Source organism: Xyrauchen texanus, chromosome 20 (assembly GCF_025860055.1).
Source record: "Xyrauchen texanus isolate HMW12.3.18 chromosome 20, RBS_HiC_50CHRs, whole genome shotgun sequence".
NCBI classification, from domain to species: Eukaryota; Metazoa; Chordata; class Actinopteri; order Cypriniformes; family Catostomidae; genus Xyrauchen; species Xyrauchen texanus.
In genome coordinates, this window is record NC_068295.1 from 10,700,032 (window position 1) to 10,713,844 (window position 13,813).

The window sequence follows — 13,813 nt, forward strand, 5'->3', positions numbered from 1 at the left end:
AGCAGGCTAGAACGTGTCCGTGTTATGTGTGCCATGGACTCAGCCCAGTAATATTGACAATAGGGCGAAAAAGGGACATAATTTCCCCTCATAAATCATATTTCCTGGATAAATATAATCAATAAGCGCGGTGTGTGGATGTAAAAATACACCCGGGGATGTTCTTATTTCAGCTGGAACCTTTTCTGTCGTCGGAAATTTGAGTGTTTGATGGGATTATTGCTGAGTGTTTGGCAGTTTTTAAGGCCAAAAACAGATTTGGTGTCTTTATTATTCTTTTGCTGCTGCTTCAAGAGACCTTGAAGGAGGAAAGACAGTTAAAAACACCCAAATCAGCTCCTCACATCGAAAACATCAAGGTAAATTGACTATTTCATGGGTTTTCTTTACCTCTGCAGCTCAAGTTTGGATCCGGTTCGGTCTGATGGTTCTTAAAAATTCAAGTATATATCTCATACAATTGACTTTCACGTTCAAATAAATTAGCTTCACAGTGTGTACAGTTGCGTGAGGAGAAGTGTAGTGATTGTGAAGATAAAGACAGTCAGAACTTGGAAAAAAAGAGGGGGGTGGGGGGGGGGGATTTTTACATTTTATACAGGTATATGTCTGACTGTGAAATAAACTTTGGGTGGGTGGATAGATAAGTGAAAATTCGTGAGGAAAGCTTGTTCATCATCTCTATCTGTCTGTGTGTGTGTGTGTGTGTGTGTGTGTGTGCGCGCGCGCGCGCGTGTGTGTGTGTGGGGGGGTTGGTTTGTTTTTGTTGGTGTTCTGGAATGCAATGGGACTTTATCATCTGCTGCTAATGTGTGTGTTCAGGCCCATCATTAGATCATGAACATGGATCATTTGCAAAAATTCCCTTGCCGAACTACTCTTGTGTATCTCTGAACTCTGTGTGTGTTTTAATATGGAGCAGCCCACCAAATACAATCAGCCCTGATCATTACTTCTGCTGTCTGTGCCAACTTATTGCTTTGGCTCAGTGGCACCGTGACTCTGTGCCCTGTTACCATGGTCTGGTTGTCTTCAGCTGTCCTGCTGTTTGGCAGTGGACATATCACATCATCAGCAACAACATTGTTTGTTGTTATCCTTAAAGGAATATTCCGTGATCAACACAAGTTAAGATCAATCAACAGCGTTTGTGGCATAATGTTGACTACCACAGAAGTAAATTTCAACTCGTCCTTTCGTTTCTTTACAAAAAGCAAAAAACTGGTTTCCAGTGAGGCACTTACAATGGAAGTGAATGGGGCTGTAAACATTAAAATACTCAATGTTTAAAAATTATAGCCACAATGGTTAAAAAAATCTGTGTGCTGACATTTATTGTGATAAAACCACAAACTTTGTCTGTGTAAAAATTGATATCCAATTTTACAACTTTGTTCCCATGACGACATGGCATCGTAAATCCTAAAACTCTAAATCAACGGTAAAATCTACTATTTAACAACTTTACAGCTCAAATAGTACACAAGTTTTAACAGAAGAATTAATGTTATTGCTTTTATAAAATTATAAGATTCACATTCCTGTCTTTTAAACCCTCCAAAAATTGGTCCCATTCAATTTCATTATAAGTGCATCACTGTAACCTCCATTTTTGGTTGTTTTTTTTTTTAACCAAGGGACGAGTCGAAATAATTTTTTGTGGTAATCAACATTATGCCACAAGTCGTAGATTGAGTTTAACTTGTATTGAACCCAAAATATTCCTTTAAGTGCCTGGTTGTAGAGTCATGATAATCTAGCCAAGGCATCAGTGACAATGTGCAATGGATTAATGGTTGGGCATGAGTGTTTCCTTTATTGTAGTGACCATGTGTTCACTCCCTTGTCAGCCAGTCTGCTGGTTAAGCCCCAGGATGTCTTTATACCTGCAGGACTTTAAGCAGAGGTGAGCTGGATCGCCAGACATCTTTGATGTCCCAAGCCAATCTCATGAAAAATCATACATCATTTACGTGTTGGCTATTTCGTATGGTCTCGCACAATGTTGTTCGCATAAACTCGTACCACTTCATCATGTGCAAATTCCTAGATGTCTTATGCGGAAGTAAGCGTGAGTTCTGTGCATGAGGCCTTAAGGACATACATGTTAATATTATGCCTTTACCCAAACCCCTTAGCTAAACTTAACCAATCTATAGAGTGTGTAAACATGATACGAAGCTGTTGAGTGTGACAGAAGTAATTGTTTCATATTAGATGAAATGATGTCCAGTGACGTCATTGGCTGTGGAGAAAGTCATAGTATTGAACCCGTAATATTCCATTAAGTGTTTGTCCTACTCACTCTGCTGGGCAACAGTTTTACTCATTTTCAAATGGATTTTGCTGTAAGACAGCAGCATTACAGTTCAACACATGAACCATGATTTAATCCTGTTGATTTAGTCTGGGAACTAAGATATAGATCATGATTGGCTTGATTGAATGATGCTTTCATTGTCCATCCAGTTTCTGTCTTAAGCCGTGGTCACACTTGGCTTTGAGCATGCGCAATTACTTTGGACACCTTAATGGACAGAATCTGGTTCATCATAAATCAATGGAGCGCAAAGTGTAGTATGTCCATGGCATGATGCAGAATATTTACGTAAATAAGAAAAAAATAACGCATATAATGTGAGGGTTAGTTGAATTTGCATTCATTCATGTTATTGCAAAATCCTGAAAAGACTGATTTGAAATGAGTTTTGGTGAGAATTTGTATGTTGTCTTCATCAACCTCCTTTTTGGGGAACTTGAAGTTTGGACCTGCTTCAATGCGTCTATTGCTGTGTTAATATGCGGTCATACACATCTCTCTCTGTCTTTTTCAGGGCTATGTCCTCCGCAGCCACCACTCCTCCATCAGTGGATAAAGTAGACGGATTGTCCCGGAAGTCTGTCCGGAAGGCCAAGCAGAAACGCTCTCAGAGTTCCTCACAGTTCCGCTCTCAGGGCAAACCAATTGAACTCACACCTCTTCCCTTGCTCAAAGGTGACAAACACACACAATTACAAAGTGATTTCACCACCACTTTCCACTTGTTTTGTTGGTGTATTAAAACATGTTATTTTTTGTAACCCTTGTTGTTCATGCGAAGTACAATGTAATTCCTGTCCAGATGGCTTCAGTAGATTGTGAATATGCATAGCTACCAGGGACAAAAAGTAAAATGTTTTTCATTTCAGTTCAGAAGTTCTGCTGTCTGCTTCCCAAATGGTTACTGTTTAGAACAAAATAAAAGAACGGTTAATGATGTTCTTTTTAAAATGACAGAACTTTTTAAAATGACAGCGCTAAGGGGTGGGTGATACCAATTGCAGTGTCGCCAGACCTTGCAAGAGAAACAAGCAACCTGATCTGGTAAAACAAGCCCAAAATAAGTCACTTGCGGTTCCAGTTTTCAGTTGCAGTCAGCAAAATATTTAGTTTTTTAATTTCTTTTTTCGGTTTTAGTTTTTGTTCTTTGAACTGTTTTTAGTCCCTGGTAGTTATGTTTAATATACACTGCTGTTCAAAAGTTGGGGTCACTTCACGGAAATGTTTCTCATGATCTTAACCTTTTGATCTGAAGGCGTATGCTTAAATGTTTGAAATAAGTTTTGTAGACAAAAATATAATTGTGCCAACATATTAATTTATATAAACACTTTTTTTTAAATGATGACTGAATAATGAAGAAAAGCAGCCAATAAGTGCCCAGCATAGATGGGAACTCCTTCAAAATTGTTTAAGAAGCATCCCAGGGTGATACCTCAAGAAGTTGGTTGCCGGGGGGGCCTGGGTAGCTCAGCGAGTAAAGATGCTGACTACCACACCTGGAGTCGGTTCAAATCCAGGGTGTGCTGAGTGACTCCAGTCAGGACTCCTAAGCAACCAAATTGGCCCAGTTCTAGGGAGGGTAAAGTCACATGGGTTAACCTTCTCGTGGTGAGTTGTGCGTGGATGCCACAGAGAATAGTGTGAAGCCTCCACATGCGCTTTGTCTCTGCGGTAATGCACTCAACAAGCCACATAATAAGATGAGTGGATTGACAGTCTCAGAAGTGGAGGCAACTGAGAATCGTCCTCCACCACCCGGATTGAGGCAAGTCACTATGCCACCACGAGGACTTAGAGCACATTGGGCATTAAAAATTGGCAAGAAAATGGGAGAGAGGAAAAAAAAAGAAGTTTGTTGCCAAGTGTATGCCAAGAGTACATTTCTGCATATTCTAGGCAAAGTGTGGCTAATTTGAAGATGCTAAAATATAACATAGTTTTTATTAATTTTTTATTTTTGTCCCAACCTAATTCCCATAGTTCCATTTCTGTTATTCTATAGTTTTGATAACTTTACTATTATTCTAAAATGTGTAGAAAAAAGTAAAAAGAATAAGTGACCCCAAACTTTTGAATGGCAGTATACATCCAGCATGTAAGTGTCTACTGTAATTTAAAAAATCCCTTTGAGAATTTTAGAACTTTTTCTTTGATCATTTGGAGTCACAGCGCAGCAGTTGCGCTTTTCCTGTTGATTTTTGTATTATAGTGTGATGGTCTCATTTAACTTTTTTGAGTTTAAAGACCCTGTCATCTATTTGTTATTTTGCTATGTATGACTGAAAGTGCTTTCACAGATACAGCTTTTGCTGTAAGTTAAGTGTCTCATTGTGAAAATGACCCGGTGTTGAAGTCAGTTTGGCTTAAGTAGTTAGTGTTTCCAGAAATATTCTGTATCAATATGTGTGAACAAATCTGCTACATTAACATTTTGATCACATACAAAGTTAGGCCACTGTAACGAAGAGATGCCCAAACCAGGGCCTGCAGGCCATACTGATGACCTTTGACCTGGCCCGCCATGCCATATATGACAAGAAGAGAAAAAACATAAAAAAAAAAGCTATTTACTGCCGCTTCACTGAATTAGTTCAGCAGATTGCAGAGGAATGTTTTTTTTATATTAGGAAGGAAATCATAAAGTTGGTGAACCAGGGCAACTTTTATATTTTAATATAATATATGCAAAGTTTTTGGTCTACAGCCCTCAGTCAAGTTTGATTTTTGTCCCTTCATAGGAAACGGTTGGGCACCTCTGCTTAAAATGATAAAGTCTACTACCAAAGAGTTTTAGCCAGATAATTTTCTTGAAAACTTTAAATACCGTGTCTCTGTGGCGCTTGAAAGATTTGTGTGTTTGTTTTCAGCAACCTGCTTAGACCCGCCCCAACAACATTACCCGAATAATGGTTTAGTTGGGGGCTGGGCTATATGACTCTTTGAATGACAGCAGATGAGGGGCGTATTAGCAAATCTGTTTTGCCTTTATCACACTTCCACATTCGTAGAGCAGAAGCTTTGCCTAGTAGCGTAAAACAACTTCCGCTGCTGTCTGTTTCAATGGCATTGCCCACAGCGAATAATTATTATGGCCTATTTTATGTACCGTTCATCTGAAATACTTGCATACAGACGTACCTCACCATACCATCATAATTCAGGGATGATGAAGTAAAGAAAAATGGTGTCATGTTATGTTAGTATTTTAAACAGGACGTTTGTGAGCAGGGTACGTTTTTTTTATTAGATGAATGCAAGATTATAATGTAAACAAACATACATTTACACATTAAAGAGCATTATAACAAGTATTTGTGAAGATAATGATCACGTTGATTTCATGCACTTACATTTTATAATCTTCATGTATGATATGCGATCCATTTAAACATTTTCAAATGAAACTTTTTTTTTTCCATCCCAGAGTCCGATTACAGAAAATAACTGATTTAATCGTAATAAACGTGGAGTTATATCCTTGTGATTTGAGTACGATGTTCGAAGCGTCCACTCGCAAGTCACGACCAAATGCAATGTAAATAACACAGAGAGATGAAACTATTTTTACAAACGGGATATGAGCATGCTGCAATAGTGAATACAACAACATTAAAACACTTGGCAGATGTTTGGATCCGCTACTATTCGGAGCGACGACACGCAGACTGTGATAAAGGCCTGTTATTTATTTTTGCAATTCTGTTCGGTGGTGCTAGTCGCTAGTTGCCTTTTGCAGCATATACAGTGCATTCATAAAGTGTTCAGACCCCTTCCTTTTTTTTTTTTTTTTTTTCATATTTTGGTATGTTGCAGCCTTATGCAAACACTTTTTTTTTTTTATATAACTTTTGATAGCAAATGTATTAAAAAGAAAAAACTGAAATATCACATTGACGTGAGTATTCAGATCCTTTGGTAAAAATGGTAAATGGTCTGCACTTATATAGTGCTTTTTTAACCTTAGAGGTTACCAAAGCGCTTTACACTGTGTCCCAATCACCCGTTCACACACACATTCACACTCCTACACCAATGGCAGCAGAGCTGCCATGCAAGGCGCTAGCCTGCCATTGGGAGCAACTTGGGGTTCAGTGTCATGCCCAAGGACAATTTGGCATGTGGAGTCATTTGGGGTGGGAATCGAACCACCAACCCTGCAATTGGCAGCCAACCTGCAATACCACCTGAGCCACAGCCGCCCCTATGCCACTTGAAATGTTGCTCAGGTGCATCCCATTTCTCTGGATCATCTTTGAGAGTCCACCTGTGGCAAATTCAATTGAGTTAACATTATTTGAAAGGTACACAACACTCTATATAAGGTCTCATAGCTGAAAATGCACATCAGAGCAAAAACCAAGCCATGAGGTTAAAGGAACTGTCTGCAGAGCTCAGAAACAGGATTATTTTGAGGCACAGATCTCAGGAAGGCTACAAATTTGTTTTGGCTGCATTGCAGCTTCCCAAGAGCACAGTGGCCTCCATAATTCTTAAAAGAAATTTGGAACAACCAGGACTCTGCTGGCTGCTTGGCCAAACTGAACAATCGGAGAGAAGGGCCGAGGTAAGAGAGGTGACCAGGAACCCGATGGTCACTCTTGTTGAGCTCAAGAGATCATGTGTGAGATGGGAGAGACTTGCAGAAGGACACCCATCACTGCAACACTCCACTGATGTGGGCCTCTCCTCAAAGCAAGACACATAAAAAAGCACCTAAAGGACTCTCAGACTTTGAGAAAAAGGATTCTCTGGTCTGATTAAATGAAGATTGAACTCTTTGGCCTCAATTCCAAGCATCGTGTCTGGAGGAATCAATGCACTGCTCATCATCCTACTATCCCAACAGTGAAACGTGGTGGTGGTCGAATGATGCTGCCGGGGTATTTTTCAGCGGCGGGGACTGGTCAGGGCTGAAGGAAAGCTGAACGTGAGACATCCTTAATGAAAACTTGCTCCAGAGCGCTCAGGAACGCAGACTGGGCTGAAGGTTCACATTCCAACAGGACAATGACCCTAAGCACACGGCCAAGACAATGCAAGAGTGGCTTAGGGGACAACTCTGTGAATGTCCTTGAGTGGCCCAGCCAGAGCCCGTACTTGAACCCAATCGAACATCTCTGGAGAGACCTGAAAATGGCTGTCCACTAACATTCCCTATCCAACCTGATGGAGCTTGAGAGTATCTGCAAAGAAGAATTGCAGAAAATCCCCAAATCCAGGTGTGCAAAGCTTATCACATCATACCCATAAAGACTTGAGACTGTAATCTCTGCCAAAGGTGCTTCAACTAAGCACTGAGTTAAGGGTGTGAATTAGAGGTCGACCGATATTGTTTTTTTTTCAGGCCGATGCCGATCTTTTGAAATCCGGGTCGGCCGATGGCCGAATAATGCTGCCGATTTATTTTGGTCGATATTTGGCCGATATGTGCTTGTTTTTAACCTCTTATTTGAACCTTTTATTTGAAAGATAAAATGTAACCCAAATAATTACTTAATATAGACAAAATTTCTCAACAAATACATTTATTGAACACTTGACCAATCTGCACTTGTACACTTAAATTAAAAATGTATAATGTAAAAACATATTGTATAAATAATGTATAACAAATATATTAAATAAACAAAGGTGTTACGAACTGCTCTGAGACACGAAGGTTGAGATCCAAATGCAGCTTTAATTAAGGGGCAATCCAGACACGTAATCCAGTATTCAGAGCATCCAAGAGAAGCACAGGTATAACTAGGGATGGGTATCGTTAAGCTTTTAATGGTATTACTACTCTTACCGATACTGCTTATCGATCCGGTACTTTAACTCTATTCTTAACAGTTCTTTTTGTTTTATTTATATATATATATATATATATATATATATATATATATATATATATATATATACAAAGATATACAAAAGATAAACAATTACACAAAGATAAACGTTATATAGGCACAGTGATTTAATTTCAGGAAGGTCTACTAACATTACTGTTCAGGTGTGGTCTAAAAAGAAATCTAATAAAGAAATCAATTGTAAAATAACACTGCATAGTTTATCATAGATAGATTAATGCTTATTAATGCAGAAGTTATTCATTCAAGAGCTGTAAGTGATTTTCTCTTTGCCTTTTGTTGTTTGATTCGCAGTAATGGCTCAATTAAATGTTTCGTTCTGTCACTCATTAAGCAGGGCTCGTGTTGTGCTTGCTGTAGCACCACGGGAGATCTCTCTCTCTCTCTCTCTCTCTCTCTCGCTCTCTCTCTCGCTCTCTCTCTCTGACTGTGAATAGCTAAATTGCATCACAGAAAAATGGTTTCATATAATTATACATAGAAATGGCTGGCGAGATAAAATAACTTTTTCTTTATAGCAATAATAAATGTAATTTCTTAATTTCTCCAGTACCGACAGCAGAACCGATAACGTCCGAGCTTACCAAAGCCAGTCCTTCAGTAGCCTATAGTGCGTTGGTATCTTTTTTATTACTTATTTCTCTGCATTGAGTGACAACCCTCTCAAATATAAGACACACAAACAGAACAAATAAAAGTCTCAGATTCACTGTCTGTAATTGCAAAATTCTTGTTTACTTATTGTGACATGATAGCCACCCTTCTGCTGTGATAATGCAACTTCAACCACGCTATCAATATCCAAAGTAGCCGAACGTCATGTCGCCTATCGTGTTTGTCGTGTTTTTTCTTGAAGTTGGCAGTAACATATCAAAAGTTTTTAATTAAATATAAAGGAGTTATACAAATTTAATCCTTACCGTTTTCTCCAAGGAACTTAGCTCCTTCCTTAGGCACTGGATGAGGTCTGCTCACTCTGATGGAAAATGACACTAGGGGCAGCGTGCGTCGAACACGTGTTCCACAACAACACTAGACTGCCCACAGATGCGCCTGCCTAATAATCGGCTTGATATACTTGGATATTGGCCGATGCCGATTATGTTAAAAAATGCCAAAAATCGGCCGACCGATTAATCGGTCGACCTCTAGTGTGAATACTTATGTCAATGTGATATTTCAGTTAATAAAATTGCAAAGTTATTCAAATCTTTGTCATTATGGGGTAAGGGCGTGTAGATAGATGTAAATAAAAAACATTTTAAACATTTTAGCAAAAGGCTGCAACATAACAAAATGTGAAAAAAAATAAGGGGTCTGAATACTTTCCGAATGCACTGTATGTCAAAATATATTACCATTATCTAGCTAGCTATGTTGTGGAAATAAATGTTGTCAAATTAGACATTTTGCATTAATTAAATAACTAGATTTCTGGCACAGCTGGTTAAGTTTTTTCTGGAAGATTACCTCAGATATTTAACAGCATTTTGGTCATGGTATGTGATAAAACCGGAAAAGTTGATCCTTCAGTTTAATCGGTTTCATGTGGGGGAATTGGCTTACTTTATCTCATGCGTTACGAAGAGTGCACATTAATAGGGCTGGGCGATTAATTAAATGTTATTTTCAATTCCGATTTTGGCTTCCAACGATTATGAAAACAAGATTATCGTGATAATATAAACTCTGAAACTGGCATTTCTCTGTGCTGTCAGCCCTGCGTCTATGAGTTGCATGAAGTGACCGGGGAAGAGATTGAATCTTCTCCCGGCTGATGCACACACTGGTGCATGGACACTCTCGTCACGACTACTGAAATTTTGGTATTGTGATGCTGTATAGCCTTTATTGTACATGGTAGATCTTGCTGCAATAACATGATGAAAAAGTAGATCTCATTCCATAGAAGTGTGACCATCCCTGCTGTAAAGGATGGCGATCGAGGCTTTCCTGTATTTGACTACCATACGTAACATCAATAATTACCATATGACAGTAGCCTTGTCCATTGTCCAGTGCAGTTTACATGTCAAGTTCAATGAAATCCACTGTTAGAAAAAGTTCAATAAATGCATTGTTTCCGAAGTCAATGAGTAATCGTGTTAAATATTTGTGATCACAATATTGACCGAAATAAATGTGATTGTGATTTTTGCCATAATTCAGCAGCCCTACACAGTGGTTGTGTTAAGAATTACTTGGCTTACTGCACGGTATTCACTCAATACTGCTTGCTTAGTATGTTTTTAATATGTCAAAGAGTGTGCAATATCTTTCAATTAGTAGTATGCTACATATGTCACTTGACCCTATTATGTGCAAGTGCTTTCCGGTTACCACACTTTGAAAATAATTTGGGTTTTTATGCAATTACAGTCCAATTTTTTCACATTGGAAAAGGAGGATCAAGTCAAATAAATTGTATTGTGGGATTCATTATTGCCACTGTTTATATGCTGCAGATTTTTGCAAATTTATGTCACACGTGTTTTCTATGGATACGGAGTTGACTTCTGAATTGTACATCTAAACTTGTCTGTACTTGTCTAGGTAACACAAGTGTTGTTTATGAAACTTTACAGAGTTCAAGTGCAAAGAAAAATCTAAGGTTTTTCCATTGTATCCTATTGAACATAGTGATGCAAATAATGTGGATCATATTGTAAATACAGTGGGGTTCAAAAGTCCACATTGAAAAAATGGCATTTAAGTCTATTTAAATATTGAATTAATCTGTTTAGGATTGAAAAGAAAATTCTAACCAATTCTTTTTTCAATCAGTCAGAAATATTTACGATTCTCTTGATTGCTAAGCAAGTTTAAGACATTGGCTACACTTGTATGTACTCCAATACTCTTGATTATTGATGAGAAATGTGATGTTTTAATACTTTATTTTTTTATAAAACAAAATATTACAAAAAACATCTTGTTGCCAATATGTATCTTTAAAAACATTTTGGCATAAGGAAAATTATTCAGTTAGTTTGAGTCTTTTTTTGAAAGATTTATTGAAAGAACCGGTTAATAAGAGTAATTTTTGACTACACTGGATGGATGTGCTGTCTCATTTAGATTCACTAAAGAGAATCAGTTCATAAGAGTTACTTTGTGAATCGGAATACACGCACTGGATGTTGTTGTGTTCTGCCCGCAAGGACAAACTCATTTGAAAGACGTACTTGCCATTTTGTTTGCGGAATACAGTCTTTTTATCTCACCAACATTTAATTAAGACTGCAAATGGACATTCACAACTCATATGTATTCTTTTGCCGTGGTGCTATAGATTCTGCAGTTGAGGAGCACCACTGCTGGAAACCAGTGCAAGGATCTGCCGTTTCACATTAAGAATTAATGAGAATTAAGTGCAGCTTCTTCTGTTTCGCAATGCTTTCGAATCTGTGGTTGAGTGTAACATCCGTCTGCATCACTGACGCAGACGCACATTGGTCAGACTGGAAGAAATGCGATTAAAGCATATACATGCCAGCATAAAGCACTTAAAATAGGAATACTCAACTTTGGCTGTCAAATGAAAATTCTAATATTTGTTGAATTTAAGAAAAAATTGCCATTTCAAATGCTAAGACTGTGCATTCAAATTTTTTATGTGTGCCAAGCGCTGACGATGACTTCAGATTTATTGCATTCTTGAGCTAAAAAGGTTAGACAAAATGCAACTAATATAGTTGAACAGAAAGCAAGATGCTTTTTAAAGGGTAACTAAACCCCTGCTCAGAGTCTGACTCCACCCACTAGCAATATTTGAAAAATGCTGGAAAAGTGGGCAGACACCAGCGGGGATAGAGGGGACGAAACGAGGGCTGGGCTGAGCGGGGGCGTGCACCTGAGACCCGTAGTGACGGATTAATTGACAGCTGCTGTCAGCCTCTAAAATGGAGAGTGACTGGAGTGGTAATTTTCTCCAGGAGTATTACTATTATGTTATTATTATTCCTCACACGGTTGCAAGACGACATGTACATGAATCTGATGAGTTTTATCGAGTTGATGTCAATAGCGCGCGCTCTGTAGGCATTTTCTTATTTTACCGCTGTGTGAAAAAATCCAGCAAATGCGCCGGCGCGTTTGTCTACCCCAGAGGATTAACTTTAGCCTAACCATAAATTGTGATTCAAATATATATGATCACTCACCTCAAGATGCCGCTGCGGTGGTGGAGTCCATGCAGGAGGAGCAGCGTTTGGCACTGCGTCGCTTTTCAGCGCGAGCTGTTTGGAGAAGCCCATTTCCACCTCCATTGCGTTGGAGAAGCAATCCCCCCTAGGCGGGAACTCGCGGTCTTCCAGGCCAAGGACATGCAACCACTGGCGCCTAATTTCCAAGTCTGCTGGAAAGCTATACAGTCCAGCAGTGCTGTTGCAACCAGCAACACTACACCTACGTACCATCCTGACCACTGTACTAAATACAGATAATCTACGCTAACTTGAAGCTATCCTAACTGACGCAATACTATGCTACTAACTAACTATGCTTCTAACAATACTACACTAACAAATATGCTAATTAACTACCTAGACTACACTAAATAATCTAAATAACTATATAAATGCTATGCTAAATAGATGCTAAATACTCTATCCTGATCGTTTTCAATACTCGCAATTCCAACTCCTGACTCACTACAGTGGTTTTGACGAAACGAGATGGTTTTTATACTGCCATGGGCGTGGTAGCTCGTACCAAGGGCGTGGTGAGCTGGAACCTGCTTACGTCAGCTGTCACCGGTTACGTCACGAAGTACCGCAAACAGCCAATAGGAAAATTAAACTGCAGTAGCCACCGTTCAACCTGAAGAGGGCAGCACTCAGACGTTTTTACACCATATATTGTAGAATTAAAACACTTTATACACAAATGTCAAAAACATTACTTGAATCAATGACCAGTACTAATAAAGCCCCATTCTTACAGATCATTAACCTTTAAAGTTCTTTTTAATTAGACACATCATCTAAAACAGTGCTCCTGCATGAGACACTGAATAAAAACAAATAAAGTGAAACAAGCCGTTCGTGTAACATTTTCAAAGAAAAACAAATGGACTGTTTCAAAAACGAAGCGTTCGGTGCAGACAGCCCCTTACAGTAGGTGGAGGTACTTGGCCGTTGCGTCTTGATCTCTTATAAGCATTTCTCAGATTAAGCAATTCGGTTTTTTACACGCTTTGTCAGGAAAGATGTTCAATTTGGAAATGTGTGTCTCGAAATCCTCACGTTCGGTTCCATTCTGTTGCGTTTCATCTGTTTGAATAGCCCCTGGCCTGGGGTCATATTAATCTGAGCCGCTTTACCACCAAGATCAGCCGAATACCTCTGCTATCTGGGAATTTGCTACCCAACATACAACTGTAATGAATAAAAAATAATGTGGTATTTCGCTGTTATTATAGCTTGTGTCTGGGGTAGAATACTGTGGCATTAGTGTAAGTGTAACACCATGTGGACTGCCTATTGAAGCGTTTTCACCCCTCAATTTGACTTTTCACTTAACATTTGAGAATATGGACAAACGAAAACTTTTTATTTCATACACATTAGTTGAAAATGAAATGCTATTTTTTTTTTCTTTCTTTCTTTCTTAACAGCCAGGAATGTTCTTTGCA

At 38.7% G+C, this 13,813-nt stretch overlaps 1 protein-coding gene across 1 annotated transcript in view; it reads left to right on the plus strand.

Moving 5' to 3' along the window:
• LOC127660906 (serine/threonine-protein phosphatase 2A 56 kDa regulatory subunit epsilon isoform-like) overlaps nucleotides 1–13,813 on the plus strand; it is a 47,284-nt gene continuing 33,471 nt past the window's right edge. The window contains exons 1-2 of the mRNA XM_052151384.1: nucleotides 1–359; nucleotides 2,835–2,995. Coding sequence (XP_052007344.1) covers nucleotides 2,839–2,995 — 157 coding nt within the window. The 5' untranslated portion in view covers nucleotides 1–359; nucleotides 2,835–2,838. The remainder of the gene's footprint in view (nucleotides 360–2,834; nucleotides 2,996–13,813) is intronic.